General features: G+C 41.4%; 1 protein-coding gene and 1 non-coding gene across 3 annotated transcripts; both read left to right on the top strand.

Moving 5' to 3' along the window:
• Window positions 1–6,285: 6,285 nt before the first annotated feature.
• On the top strand, window positions 6,286–15,083 carry RBMX (RNA binding motif protein X-linked). Of its 2 annotated transcripts, XM_029240580.1 has the most exons (11): window positions 6,286–6,425; window positions 7,661–7,789; window positions 7,989–8,095; window positions 8,560–8,731; window positions 9,328–9,480; window positions 9,739–9,853; window positions 9,948–10,073; window positions 10,177–10,259; window positions 10,886–12,110; window positions 12,990–13,080; window positions 13,787–15,083. In XM_029240580.1, the coding sequence occupies exons 2-9, from the start codon at window positions 7,681–7,683 to the stop codon at window positions 11,194–11,196; spliced, it is 1,176 nt and encodes a 391-aa protein (XP_029096413.1). In that variant the 5' UTR covers window positions 6,286–6,425; window positions 7,661–7,680; the 3' UTR covers window positions 11,197–12,110; window positions 12,990–13,080; window positions 13,787–15,083. The 2 variants fall into 2 exon arrangements, with proteins under 2 accessions (XP_029096413.1, XP_029096412.1); XM_029240579.1 differs by having other exon boundaries at window positions 10,886–13,080.
• Window positions 7,842–7,913, top strand: LOC114906657. The gene has a single exon (XR_003796475.1). It is a non-coding gene; the product is annotated as a small nucleolar RNA SNORD61 (small nucleolar RNA).
• Window positions 15,084–15,481: the final 398 nt, after the last annotated feature.

A 15,481-nucleotide genomic window follows, 5' to 3' on the forward strand; every position in this document is an offset into this window, starting at 1 on the left:
GTGTAGTGAGATCTCACTGTGGTTTTAATTTGCATTTCCCTAGTAGCTAGTGATATTGAACATCTTTTCATGTGCTTATTTGCCATCCACATATCCTGTTTCATGAACTATCTGTGCATGTCTTTTGCCCATTTTCTGTTGGATTGTTTATTTTTTACTGTTGAATTTTGAGAGTTTAAAAATGTATTCTAGATAGTAGATCTTTATAAGATCTGTGGTTTGCAATAGTGTCTCCCAGTCTGTAGCTTGTCTTTTCATCCTCTTCAAATAGGCTTTCAAAGAGCAAATGTCCTTAATTTTATTTATTTATTTATTATTTACTTTTGGCTGTGTTGGGTCTTTGTTGCTGCGCGCTGGCTTTCTCTAGTTGTGGTGAGCGGGGTTACTCTTTGCTGTGGTGTGTGGGCCTCTCATTGCAGTGGCTACTCTTGTTGCGGAGCACGGGCTCTAGGCGCGTGGGCTTCAGTAGTTGTGGCATGTGGGGTCAGTAGCTGTGGCTTGCAGGCTCCAGAGCGCAGGCTCAGTAGTTGTGTTGCACAGGCTTAGGTGCTCCGTGGCATGTGGGATCTTCCCGGACCAGGGCTTGAACCTGTGTCCCCTGCATTGGCAGGTCGATTCTTAACCACTGCGCCACCTGGGAGTCCCCAAAGTTCTTAATTTTGATGAGGCCTAATTTCTTAAATTTTTTTTGTTGTTGTTCTGTAGATTGTGATTTTATTGTCTTCCGAACTTGTCATTATTTCTCTAGGATAAATTTCTAAAGTGACCTTGAGGAAGAACTTTAAGCATGATATAAAAGGTGTACATCATAAAAGGAAAGATTGGTATATTTAATTATATACAAAATTTAAAACTTCTGTATAGTAATTGCTAAGAAATTAATAAAATTTAAAAGGCAAATACTAACTAGGAAACAATTTAAAACATATATACTAAAAGGTTAATATCTTTAATATCTAAAAAGCCCTTATAAATTAACAAGAACAAACTATATTAGGTCTCATTTGTTGTATGATGTAGAAGACGTAATTAAAAGTAGACTAAGCCAACTTCTGCTTCTACCCATGAAGGATTATGTGGTATGGACTTGTCCTCCCAGTATAAACAACTAGAAAACTAGTCAGAATATATGAAACAACTCTTTCCAGAAATTGAGACAACAGGCAGCACAGGACTTTGATCCCAAGAGAAGGGAAACAAATGGGGACGAACCCTATGGTCACTCAGATTTTTGCCTAGAAGCAAATTCAGTTCTATGACATGAATAGGGGCAACTTGATTGCATGCTGCTTTGAAAAAAAAAGCTCTGAAAGACATTTTTAGGGATAAATGGGAAAGTCTTTTTTTTAAGTTTTTATTGAATTTATTACAATATTGCTTCTGTTTTTATGTTTTGGGTTTTTGGCCGTGAGGCATGTGGGATCTTAGCTCCCCGACCATGGATCAAACCTGCACCCCCTGCATTGGAAGGTGATGTCTTAACCACTGGACCACCAAGGGAGTCCCGGGGAAGTCTTAATATGAACTGAAAATTGGATGGCATTAGTGAATTATTGTTAATTTTCTTAATTGTGATAATAGAGCTTTGGTTATGTTGAAAATGTCCTTAATTTGAGGAGAGGCATGCTGAAGTATTTAGGGTGAAGTGATAGGATGTCTGCAACTTATTTAATAGTTTATTTAAAAAAAATATAGTCACTGCACCTATATAGGCAAGTGAAATATGGCAGAATGTTACCAGTGATTAAATCTAGATGGTGGGGACAAAGGAGATCATCATATTCCTTCAATCTTTCAGTATGTTATAAATTTTGCCTAATAAACTGTGTGTGGGGAGGGGGGAGTTCCATTTTTCGTCCCCCATCCTGACTTCCTGGCTGGAATGCAGACATGATGGCTAGAGCCCAGTCGTTTTTATTTATTTTTTTTGTTGCTCATCACAATTGCCTTTTTATTTTAATTATTTATGTATTTATTTTTGGCCACAGCTCGAGGCTTGTGGGATGTTACTTCCCCGACCAGGGACTGACCCGGGCCCTCAGCAGTGAGAGTGTGGGGTCCTAACCACTGGACCGCCAGGAAAGTCCCACAATGGCCTTTTTAAAAATAAGTTTTGTTGAGACATAATTAAGATAGTGTATAATTTACCTATTTAAAGCGTACCATTCAATTGCTTTTAGTATATTTACAGAGTTGTGCAACCATCACCAAATCAATTGTAGAATATTTTCTTCACTCCCCCCCCCACCACCAAATCCCCCTCATATCCATTGGCAGTCAATCCCTATTTCCCCTCAACTCTCACCCTGGTCCTAGGCAACTGCAGTTCTGCTTTCTATCTCTGTGGATTTGCCTATTCTGAACATTTCATATAAGTGAGATCATACAATATATGATATTTTGTGACTGGCTTCTTTAACTTAGCATATGTTTTCTGTAAGGTCGGATCTTAACAAACGGCACCGCGAAACAGAGGAAAAGCTTCAAGTGAGCTTTATTAGGGAGCGCTGCCGGGCGAGGTTCACTGGTCCGAGAGAAAGGGGCCAGAGAAGTCGCCCCCGGGCGAGGGTTGGGCAAGATTTTATAGGCGAAGAAGGGAAAGGGGTGTGGTGAATCTGGGAGGGCGCAGGGTATTCCTTATTTGGTGGTCTTTTCGGGTATCCTGGGGGACCGTTAGTCCCGCCCCTCGAAAGGCGGGAAGGCTGGGCCGTGTGCAAAGTCCCCAGGTCAGTTTCTGGAACTGGGTGGTCCGGAGAGTTTCGGTCTGATGCAACCTGTGAATCTGATTGTGTTCCCCTGCCTCGGGCCAGTTGGCCTTACACTTACTATACACCCATCTCTTACTAAGTAACATGGAGGATAAAAAGAGCTTGTAATTCATTCAGCCGACATTTATTTAGCACTGATTATATTCCAAGGATACCTAGTGGAGAAGTAAGATCACTGGACTCAGACCATTGGTCAATCATTGAGATGGCATCTGGAGAGCAACAATGAGGCAAAGGAAAAATTAGAGTAAAAAGAAAATTATAACTATACTTAATGATAATCCAAAGGAGTAAATAGAAAGAAAGAAGTAAAGGGAAAAATCTAGAAGATCCATGAAGGGGAAGGATGGGATTCAGAGATTAGTTTTGGGCAGTGAGAGACCTGCTTACCCGACTGCCTGTTGGCCAGAGCTGCTCACACTTAGCTTGCCCACATCCCCTCTCTCTTGGGACTACATCAGCAACACCCTGCTTCCTGCCCCTCCCTTCCCCTGTACAGTCTCTGGATTGCAGCCACAGTGATCTCTTTAAGATGAAATCTGATTATCTTGCTTTACCTCTTAAAAAGGCTCCCCTCTCCAGTGCCCTCTGATCCGGTCAGTAGGCCCTCTGCCTCCCTCTCCAGGTACTTGCTCTGTCCTCTGTGTCTCACCTCTAGATTCTAAGCTACAGCCATAATGATGCTCTCCTACAGATTCCTCAACTAGCCATTCCCCACCCCCTCCCTTTCTCTTCTGGTCCTTGGAAGTGCTGGCCCCCTAGTCTAGAGCACTCCACTCCCCACCTCCCACATTCCTGAGCATGAACTGCAAAAACCAGAGTAATCTGTTCCACTGGGAGGCACATTTCCTTCTCGAGACCCAGGGGGACAGGGACATCTATGGTAGAAATCAGCCCCGTTCTCCCCTAGTCCGGCAGAGGCCCTCTAGTCCTTTTGCCTGGATCTGAGGCAGAGAAAGAGCACCTGCTGGCCCAGGAGGAGGGATTTCTCCTAGTTCTGCCTGGGGGTGCAGACTCCCTTTGCTGAGGCGAGCATTTAAGTGCTTTTTGCCAACGTGGCCAATCCCCAACTATCGCTATACTCAATAATTTACATAACTCATTCTGAAGGCAAGTGGACGTGACTTTTGCTTTACTTGTTATTATTTGTCTGGGAAAAGAAAAAAGGACAAATATTCTTATTGTACTGAGTACTATTCCCTCCATTAATGTTCATAATTCAAAGCTGGTTCCAAAGCTCCTTGGAGCTTTTACCTACGACCTGAGCATCATTTACTACCACCTGCCTGGCATATACCATAATTCACCATGGCAGAGTAACTGTAACTGTGAAGAAGAAAAGTGACAATTGTCCATAAATTCTACCCCTCCCCCAAGATAAACTGGTAACATTTTAGCATATTTCCTTCTAGTGTTTTCCTCTCCACATGTATTTTTTAGTAATTAATACAGACTTCTTTTCTTTTCCCCATTGTATTCTCTTCTTTGGTGGTCTCATTAACTCTGATGAGTTTTATTACTATTTCTAAAGCGACAAATTTAGCCCTGATCTCTGGTCTGAGCATCAGATTTCTTCACCCTCGCCCACATTCCCAAACTTGCTCCTTTGCAGCCATTTTGATAAATGACCACCACCTATTAATACCAGATAGTCATCCATAATGACTTACCCTGTTGTTTGAATTCAACCCCAGTGCTCTCCCATCTGATTCATTAGCAAATCCTGTCCATGCTACCTGCCATATACACCTAGCAATTGTTCCTTCCTCCCCAGATCCACTGCTGAACCCTAATTCAAGGCACTGTCTTCTCTCTCCTGGTCTGTTCACACAGCCCCAGTGGTGTCCCTGCTTCCACACTTACCCCTGCAATCTTTGTATTTTTGTTTTTTTTTTTTTGCGGTACGCGGGCCTCTCACTCTTGTGGCCTCTCCCGTTGCGGAGCACAGGCTCCGGACACGCAAGCTCAGCGGCCATGGCTCAGCGGCCTAAGCCGCTCCGCAGCATGTGGGATCTTCCCGGATCAGGGTACGAACCCGTGTCTCCTGCATCGGCAGGCGGACTCTCAACCACTGCGCCACCAGGGAAGGCCCCTGCAATCTTTTAATGGGTTCGAATGTTCTGCCTACCTTGGCTCCCTCATTTTATGCCCCTTAAATTCCGGTCGCCCTGGATCCCTTTCTGTCCCTTGATACATGCAACCTCTTTCCCTCCACTTGGCGCTTGTTTCTCTGAAAAGCTTCAGATCTCCCACCCCCACCCCAGCTTTCCCGAGGCGGATTTCTTTTCTTCCTTCAGAGCTGATCTCCAAAGCCACCTCTTCAGATAGACCTTCCCTGAGGGCTAAATCGAATTTGGTCTCCCAAATGTTGTCCATCAAAGCCCTGAGTTTACTTCTTCCCTGGCACTAATCACAAGATGCAATTGTTTTATTTGTTAATTGTATTTAAATGTTCTCTTTAGTTTGTAAAGAAATTAGAAAATAAAAAATTTTTGTAATCCCCTCCACGAGTAGGATTGGCAGATAAAAAACACAGTTACGGGCTTCCCTGGGGGCGCAGTGGTTGAGAGTCCGCCTGCCGATGCAGGGGACACGGGGTTGTGCCCCGGTCCGGGAAGATCCCACATGCCGCGGAGCGGCTGGGCCCATGAGCCATGGCCGCTGAGCCTGTGCTCCGCAACGGGAGAGGCCACAACAGTGAGAGGCCCGCGTACCGGAAACAAAGAAACAACACAGTTACATTTGAATTTCAGATAAACAGTGAGTAAGTTTACTTTATATGATATTGAGATCTACTTATATTGAAAAAAAGTATTTGTTATCTGGAATTCAAACTTGACTGGGCATCCTGTATTTCATTTGCTAAATCTGGCAGCCTTACCAATGAGGCGCGTTGCCCTTGTCTCGCTTTGCTGGGTTGTACCCTCACGGCCAAGCCCAGAGCCTGCCCGCCATTTAGTAGATGCTCAGTAATTGTTCTATGTAAACGGATAATCTGTTTCTTTAATACAGTTCTTTTCCCCCGCCTCACACTTATTTATCAGAATTTTCCCCATTCACTAAAAATTCTTGTTAAAGATATTTGGGGAAAATGTATTTTTAATACAATAATTCTAAGCTTCTTTGTTTTTCATTTCTGCAAAACTGGCATAATTCTATCCTCATCAACGTTGTTTTGAGAATTAATGGGTGTAAAGTTTAGCACCATGCCTGGCCCACCAGAACACGCAAAAAATTTCAGTTCTTTTTTACATGAAGCCCGTTGAACCATTTTAGCGGAAAGCAAAAACGCGGGTTTGGGGAGCACCGGTGGGGGTTGGGAAAACGGTTAGAAATCGGGGCCAGCTGGAGAGCTGAGGGCCCAGGAAAAGGGGAGGAGCGAAGAGTGAATAACAGCGGAGGCAGCTAATGGGGAAGCTGGGAACCGCTCCCCACCCGTTCGCATTTTAAATTCTAAGCTCCGCCTCCATCCGGGTCCTTGAGCCTCGTTCCCGGGCAGTATAAAGTTTGCTGTCTCCTTTGTTCGCCCTCGTTGCGCAGTAGTGCGAGTGGCTTCTCACTTCCTTTCTCGGGATCGACCACCCTCCCGCGTGCTGAGCTGCTAGGAAGCCGCGATCGGCGAGCTCGTAGGAGCTTGAAACAGTTGCCACCCCTCCGGTACGTGAGTCCTCTCCTTTACAGTCTGTTTTTCGTTCACTCTTGCCACGTTAGAACTTGGGATTACCTCCTTGGAGATGGGGGTGGCGGGCGCCATTTTAAGAACCCAGAGGTGCCGACCTATTTAGGGAAACCTGGGAGTGTCGAAGGAGAGCAGACGCTGGGGTGCCACTTCGTAGTGTACCTCTGCAGAAAGTTTGGCTGTCGCCTCTGGGGGCGGGAGGTGGCGGAGGTCGGGGCCTGAGCGGGACGAGGAGGGACCGCGCCTCCGTGGTCGCTACCTGCATTGGGATGGCGCTGGCGCTCCGGGCGGGCACTTGCACTTTTGCGCGGGGTCCTTGTTCATTGGCAGCCTTGGAGCGGAAGCCATTTGAGTTTTCTCAGCCTCCGCTGGTGGGAAAAGTTACTCCCCTGACCGGCGGCGGTTGTTCTGGGCTGAATCCAAGTGTCGCCATTTTGTGTTTTCCACGCGGTTTTTAATGACGGGTTTTAATTGGGTTCCGCTGCAGTCATGGAGTGCTTAGTGTTACAGTGCGCGCTTCCACGTTCCGTTACTTTGTATCCGATGATATTGACACTTTTTTAAAAAGTCAACAACCTAGCGAGCGGGGCAGGGGCCGGTGAAGAAGGGGAGTCATAACTTGATTAAAACTTTAAATTGGTCCTTAGATTTACTAGGGAATCCCAATGAAAGGCAAAGTTCTTGGCAGAGGGCTTGGTCTTACGGACCTACGATTGGCCTGTGACCTTGACTGAGTCAGTTTAAAAAAATCATTAGGGTAATTGGGATGTGATCATTGAATTTTTAAAAGGCAACAAATCTAGTGTTAACGCTAAAATTCACTTTTTGAAATGTTGTAGTTACTTGGTTAAGACTGCCAAAGTGGATTAAGGATAAAGGCATTAGTTAAGTAGGCTTTTGTTTTTTGGCCGTGCCGCGCAACTTGCGGGATTTTAGTTCCCTGACGAGGGATCGAACCTGGGCCCTCGGCAGTGAGAGCGTAGAGTCCTAACCACTGGACGTCAGGAAATTCCCTTAAGTTGGCTTTTTTAACCGTTTTAATGTAAACAGTTATCACTGAACTAATTAAATTGGTTCCCTGGTAAGGCTTAGAAAAAATTGCTTTCTGTGTATTATGCTATTAAGGAATGATTTTAGTAAACAAGAAAAATGAGCCCCGGTACACATGTTGGGTAAACTTTTCCAGGGAGGGTTAACACTTTTTTTCCAACAGACTTTCACCAGAGGGAAAAAATGGTTGAAGCAGATCGCCCAGGAAAGCTCTTCATCGGTGGCCTCAATACAGAAACAAATGAGAAAGCTCTTGAAGCAGTATTTGGCAAATATGGACGAATAGTGGAAGGTGAGTTATCTGAAAGTATATGCAGGGTTATTGTAATTTTAAAAAAAGGTAAGCTGTGATGAATTTGATTGCATTGATCATATGAAATGAGAATGTGCTTTGTCCTCTAAGAAGTTCTGAGCTTTCTTTTTACAGATTTACTTTTGTTTTTCCGTTTGAAATAGAGTAACACTCCTTTTCCCCCTGAAAACTACTTTAGTTCTCTTGATGAAAGATCGTGAAACCAACAAATCTAGAGGATTTGCTTTTGTCACCTTTGAAAGCCCAGCAGATGCTAAGGATGCAGCGAGAGACATGAATGGAAAGGTGAGACTGTCGGCACAATACCATGTTTCCTAGTACGTAAAATAGCACGTTCTTCAAGTCTGGTCTAGGGCAGCTCTTGAATTTTACTGAGTGTATACTTTTCCAGGACCCTCTTATCCTAGCCCTTTGTAATTTTAGAACGAAATTTTGTAAAGTGTATTCTTGACAAGAATCTTTCCGTTTTAGAATATGTGGTATTATACTTCGTCTGGGATCCTTGGCTTTTGTTTTTGGTTATTTGTCTTAATAAGTTGGTCATTGTCTGGCATTGTTTTTAAACTTTACCGACCTAGCAGTACAGTGGATCCACCGTAGGTTTTAGTTCAAATAAGCAGTTATCTTAAAAGACTAGGCATTTAAGTGCTAAACAGAAAGGTACAGCATTTTGAAGGACATACTAGTGTCACAGTGGATCTGCAAGTTCTTTTTTTAAATTTCCATAATTAACCACTGATATTATTTAGTCCTTAGATGGAAAAGCCATCAAGGTAGAACAAGCCACTAAACCATCATTTGAAAGTGGTAGACGTGGACCACCTCCACCTCCAAGAAGCAGAGGCCCTCCAAGAGGCCTTAGAGGCGGAAGAGGAGGAAGTGGAGGAACCAGGGGACCTCCCTCACGTGGAGGGCACATGGGTAATGACTTAGGTTTACTTTAGGCTTGGTGTATAAGTTAGGAACTGTAAACACACCAGTGTGTGCTTTGGTTAATAAGTATTTTAAAGGCCCTAGCTTTTGAAATTGAGAACACTTGTTCATCTACCAAAGTGATTGACTTAAGGAAAACATAGAAGCTATCCTAGGTTAAATTACAGTGTCTTGAAATAATTAACAATTAGCTATTCCTTATCCAGGTGAATTCATTCTGTAGGAAAAAAACACTTGCAGAAAAATTTTGATAGGTATTAGGTGTTGGTCATATGAAAATGAAACAATGTGTATATTTTTTTGAAGTAACTTGAAAAGAACCCTCAGGAGAGCCCTTCATGTCTACTTTGCTAATCTATGCAGACTTAAATAGATGACTACTGTATAGTTCCTTGTATGTAGTTTTCTGTGTATACTCTATATACACTGTACAGTTCTCAGGCTCAGTCACGTATGAGTGAGAACTCAAGATTCCCCAACTAAACAGAAATGGTCATATTCTTGATTAAGCAAAGAAAACTATAGATTTTTCTTAGTACTTATATTAACATGATTTTCTTTTTGTTGTTGTTGTTCTAATGTAGACGACGGTGGTTATTCCATGAATTTTAACATGAGTTCTTCCAGGGGACCACTTCCAGTAAAAAGAGGACCACCGCCACGAAGTGGGGGTCCTCCTCCTAAAAGATCTGCCCCTTCAGGACCAGTTCGCAGCAGCAGTGGAATGGGAGGAAGAGGTAAATGGTCCATTTATGATAGTCTATCCTACCACCATAACACAAGGAAGGATTGAGAGGCGAATCCTAAAAATGATGCTTAAAACTGTACCTAGATCATTGAAAAGATTGGTGTACATAAGAAATTTTAAAGAGGATTTCCTCATTTACATCCATATTGTCATATTTGGTTGAATCACTGCTTTTCATTGCCTGAATGTAAATTCACGTTTTGACTTTTCACTGGGTATGTTTTTAAAATGGACGTTTTTCCTTAAGCTCCTGTATCACGTGGAAGAGATAGTTATGGAGGTCCACCTCGAAGGGAACCCCTGCCCTCTCGTAGAGATGTTTATTTGTCCCCAAGAGATGATGGATATTCTACTAAAGACAGGTAACAGAAAAGCATAGTAGTTTTTGTCTCTAATATTAAGGTTGAAGGGGAGAGCTCATCAAAAATATGAACCAAGTTACTTTTGTTTCTTTAGCTATTCAAGCAGAGATTACCCAAGTTCTCGTGATACAAGAGATTATGCACCACCACCAAGAGATTATACTTACCGTGATTATGGTCATTCCAGTTCACGTGATGACTATCCATCAAGAGGCTATAGGTAAGTGACTTTGCTGTTGCTGTCATGGCTTGATGTAAAAGAAATTTTTTTGCTGTAAAAATTGATGTTCTGGGGCTTGTAATACATTTTTTCTTTAATTTAGTGATAGAGATGGCTATGGTCGTGATCGTGACTATTCAGATCATCCAAGTGGAGGTTCCTACAGAGATTCATATGAGAGTTATGGTAAGATTTTGGTTGAGGGTCTTTGAATATCACCAGCCTGAGTTTTTAGGTTCATGAGCCAGTTTATTAGGCTGTTGTGGTGCTTGCTTTTAAAGGGATGTTTGCTTGCTTTTAAGGGGGTAACTTAATCAGCTGGGCTTTTCCTAGTCTTGTGAGGGGCTTTTGTTTTTTCTAAGTTTTTTTTTGAGGCTGTTGGCTTGCTTTGGAGGGGATTTTGCTTGCTTAAATTGGCAGCCTTATGTGTTTTCCCCCAACAGTGAAAATACAATTAAAAATTTTATTAACAAGATCAAATGTTTACCATTGCAATATGAAGGAAAGTCTACAGTTCAAAATTGCAACTTATCACTGGAAAGTGGCTGAGTGTCTACTATAAAATAACAAGCTGTCTGGAATATCCTCTTGAAATACACCGTCTTCAGTCTTTTCAAACAAACATTAAAACCCATCCATTTCCGTATCTCAGCAGATGAGCAAATCCCTGTTAATGGCCAGCAATGGCAGAGTTTAAAACCTCCCAGTTGAGAAAGTAAACGTTTAATACAAGAATTCTGTAAATTCAGATTTAAATGTTGTATATATACAATTTATAGTGTTGCCATATTACCTGACCATTGACCCTGCAGGTAACTCACGTAGTGCTCCACCTACACGAGGGCCCCCGCCATCTTATGGTGGAAGCAGTCGCTATGATGATTACAGCAGCTCACGTGACGGATATGGTGGAAGTCGAGACAGTTACTCAAGCAGCCGAAGTGATCTCTACTCAAGTGGTCGTGATCGGGTTGGCAGACAAGAAAGAGGGCTTCCCCCTTCTATGGAAAGGGGGTACCCTCCTCCACGAGATTCCTACAGCAGTTCAAGCCGCGGAGCACCAAGAGGTGGTGGCCGTGGAGGAAGCCGATCTGATAGAGGGGGAGGCAGAAGCAGATATTAAAAACAAACAAAACTTTGGACCAAAATCCCTGTTCAAAGAAACAAACAAAAGTGGAACCTATTCTATCATAACTACCCAAGGACTACTAAAAGGAAAGATTGTGTTACCTTTTTTAAATTTCCTGTTAAGTTCCCCTTCCATAATTTTTATGTTCTTGTGAGGAAAAAGAGTAAAACATGTTTAATCTTTGATTTTATGAAATTGCTTTCAACGAGCAAATGTTAAGTGTGTTAAGACTTGACATGTGTACTAGTATTGTAATTTTCCAAGTAAAAGTGTCCCTAAAGGCCACTTTCTATGAATTTTTCCCCAGTAAATGATGAGGCAAGCAATTCTAAGATCTTTCACAAAATATCTATTCATCTAAAATGGAGAGATGACTCCTCCTGCCTATACAAACAAGCTAGCTATTAGAGGGTGGTTCGGGGTATGCTACTCTTAGGATTTCAGAGTGTCTTCAGACTGAAATCTCAATGTTCTCAGTATGAAAAACCTGAGATCAGATGCTTATATTGTAAGGAAAATGCTATTCGCCCAGTAAACCCAAAAAAGCAAATGGATAGTGCTGGCCATATTTTGCTTTTCTGACATTTCCTTGGGAATCTACAAGAACCTCCCCTTTCCCCCTCCCCAATAAGACCATTTAAGTGTGTGTTAAGCAACTACAGAATACTAAATAAAAAGTTTGGCCAAAACCAACCATGAAGCTGCAAACGATGCTTGCTCTTACTGTTTCAAATTTTTGCAACTCTGTAGTGTCTCACTTTTAAGGAACAGCTTGATTGCAAAGGAGAAAATAGATAAGCAATGAAGTTATCTCCAACTTCTCAAAGGCTTATGACTTCTAAAAAGTGAATCTATCAGCATTCCACATCAGATTTAAAGCATCAAATGCCTGTGAAACAGCAAAGATGGTAAGCAAAGCAAACTAGTTTTTCCGTCTAAGTCGAAATTGAACACTTACCTTCCTCATAGTACAGTGAAACATACTGTACCTCATGGCAATGGAAATGCTTTCTAGATTAAAAAAAAACTTTTGGAAAACAAAGTGTTCGATAGCATATTAGAAGTCCTCCAAATTCAACACTTGGATTTTTTTTAAAAGCATGTATGACACTTAAAGGCCTTAATACAGCTGTTGTTTACCAATAGCGATCTGGGGCTTGGGAGGGGGTATTTTTTTAAATCTATTTTTGATGAAGACCTTTAAACATGCTTCATGTTTTAACATTTTTCAAATTATTCTTTTAGTCAATGTAGGAAATGGCTTAAGTTTGGGGTCCCCCTCTCTTTACCCCTGTAAGCCATTGCAAACCTGACATTTAGTTGGATGCCTGACTTGTTTTTAGTTCTGTGAAACTACACTGTATGGAGAAAATCTATTGCAAGTGGTCTTTAAAAAGCAAAACCTGAGGCAGCATGACCCAGGTCCAGCCATGAAGTTGAAAAAGATGCTCTTGAATATAGTAAACTTGAAGACCTCCAACTAAAAATCCTTACACTGCACTTATTCCTTCAAATAAGTTTTGTCCGTTCAACTTATGGATTTAACATGGCAGTGCACCATTGGAACAGAATGGGGATCCATAAGCCATGCAACTTAACCATTTAAGCCATTCCAGTCCATCCCAAGCCAGTGAAGCTTCCACCACTTAAGAGAAATAGTAGAACATGAAATACGTTAAGCTGCAAGTCTGAACTTGCCTTTTCTTTCTGGAAAAGGGGGCAGTTATAGGCAAGTTTTGAAGAATTTCCTTAAGAGGGATAACTAGTTACCTGTTTAATTTTTACAGGTTGAGAATTTTGGTCATGGTCATGATGGTCATGGAGTGCTGATTGATTCACAATAGATAAAGCTGGCAGCAAGAGAAATGCAATGCTAAGGTAAGTTCTGAAAGCAGTGACCTTTGTAGGTTTAAATACTACAGCTTTGCCATGTTGCATATGTTGATATTGGCAAGTTACTTGTAATGGGATAATCTAATGCTTGGATTACAAGGATAAAAAGTGCTCTAATGTGTAACACCTGGCACATTATTCGTCCAAATGTGGGGTGACGTTATCTTAACCAGGCACATTTCCATGAGTGGCTCAGTCATGCAATGCTTTTAGTAGCTCTATCGAATGCATACAGCTTGCTAATACTGTTTTCAGAAGCAGTTGTTGGCTGGAGCTTTACAGTCAGTGTTTTGTCGTGTAAGCAGACTTAACTTGTATGAGGTTCAAATTTTATCCTGTGCGTTTTTTAAATGACACCCTTTTCATCAGTTCCTGATTGTTTGATTGGCCACAGTACAGACTGGCTGAAGGGTGAACAGATGCAGCTGCCACCGAGTCCCTAGTTTGAGTAACGATTTTATTAGTAAAATGATGACATAGTTATTGTCTTCATTACCAAAGTGATGCTTACAGGAATTATAGGTTTTTATGGTTGCTTTTTTTGAGCTTGTAATTTAAAGCAAATGTTATACGTGTTGCCAGTTAAAGCAACAAAGTAATGTATTTAAGGAATAGGTAAGGGGGGGCCAGTAATTTCCAGTATAAAACAGTAAATACTTTGTGATGTGATAACATGCTTTTCATTTTACAGAGTTGTTGAAGCAGAAGAATGCTGATTGTCCTTAAGGCACAACAGTTGCATAAGCAGTACTCATCAGAATTGGTTTGGTGCAGACAAGATTTTTGCCCTCCAGGGTTCCTGTGGATCTAAGGAAGGCATCAAAGTTGGTTAGCACTTGTAACTAGGGAGTGGCAGTTACTTAAAATAAGTAATTGACCAGATGGAGAAAGGGGAGCAATTAAAGAAATTGGTAAGTGGAGGTAGTCAGGAAGTTTTCATGGTTCTTTATGTAGATTTTACAGCTTTGACTTTCATTTCCTTTAGCCAAAGTCATAGAGACAACTGCAATTTAGAACTTCCTAATTACCACTGATTGTCAGAAAGTCGGATTAGAAAAATGAAAGGCATAAGAGGTGACTTTATCCAGTAAAGTGTCTGATTTTCAGCAGGTAAAATATTTCTTTGTGTTAGTTTATCCAGGAGTGAGATTTAGTCTTAAACTAAAGGGAAGACTAATATCTGGAAACTAAAGTAACTGGAAACATAAAATGCTCAAAAGCACACTTCTTAAGAACTGGAAACAAAATTGGGCCATTTGGCTTTTGCTATTTTTTTTTAAGTTATTTTGTAAGCCTACTTTACCCCTCACCCCACTTCATATCTTAGAAACAAATCAAGATACAGTACAGCTTTGTCATTTATTGCATTGGAGACTAGAGCCAATAGTGTAAAAGCTAATGTTCTCAAAGGAAACAGATTTGAGTTGTTGGATTAGGAGAAACCAACTCACCTTCTGAATTTTTACCTAGTAAATATCAGTACTATCATGTTTAACATTTGCAATCATGGAAAATAATCAAGAAATTTACCCTCATTTTGATGGGCTCTTCTAATCACAGACCATCAGGGTATTGACCAAATTTAAAAAACCACTGCACTTACATAGCTGTCTTCCTCAGTCATTCTGTAATCTAAATACTTGGGTTTATGCTTGCGTGGACCTTTTGGCTCTTGAGATTTTATTTAGGTTATCTTGAAGATAAGTGTAGAACATAGAGATTAATCATAGTAAACATGAATACTAAATTGAAGAACGCTTAATGACCAGACAGCTGTTTGGCAAATAGTTTGTTGACCCAGCAGATTTAATTCTGCTCCTGTTGGAAAAAGAATCTGTCTTGATTCTTCTGGCTTTATACTGGTTGTAAAAGAAACAGAATAACATGTTTTTCTTGTTTAACTGGTAGTTGAATATAGAACTTAGGTATAATGGTTTTTCTCTTTTTGGAATGTTTTGTATTTGAACCTTAATAAAACTTAACATGCATTTTTCTTGTGGCCCTGGGTTCTTTTTTATAATAAGGGATTCGTTTGGCTTTTAAACAATGATCTCCACATGTTCCCCTCCCCCAAACCCTAGTTCTCAGGCACTGTTAGCCCTTGCAGTTAGTTGCCAGGGGACATAGTCACTGAGGGTATCCTATGGCTAGGCTTCCTTCATTAGGAGAGGGAGTTTCAGGTAGGTATCAAGGTAATTCGGATGATTTCATTTAATCCTTACCCTGAAATCGGAGCAATAACAAACACCAAAGAACTAGAAGCTAAAGTACAAAAGATGTACTGTAGTGCTTTTGATATTTCCTGCTGGCTCCTGGGAAGAAGGCAGGTTGGTTACTTTGATTTGGCAGAGTCCCCCTTCAGACCAACTCTTTAATGATTAGTGTA

Source organism: Monodon monoceros, unplaced genomic scaffold, assembly GCF_005190385.1.
Source record: "Monodon monoceros isolate NGI ecotype Baffin Bay Population unplaced genomic scaffold, NGI_Narwhal_1 Super_Scaffold_22, whole genome shotgun sequence".
In the NCBI taxonomy this organism is placed as follows: domain Eukaryota; kingdom Metazoa; phylum Chordata; class Mammalia; order Artiodactyla; family Monodontidae; genus Monodon; species Monodon monoceros.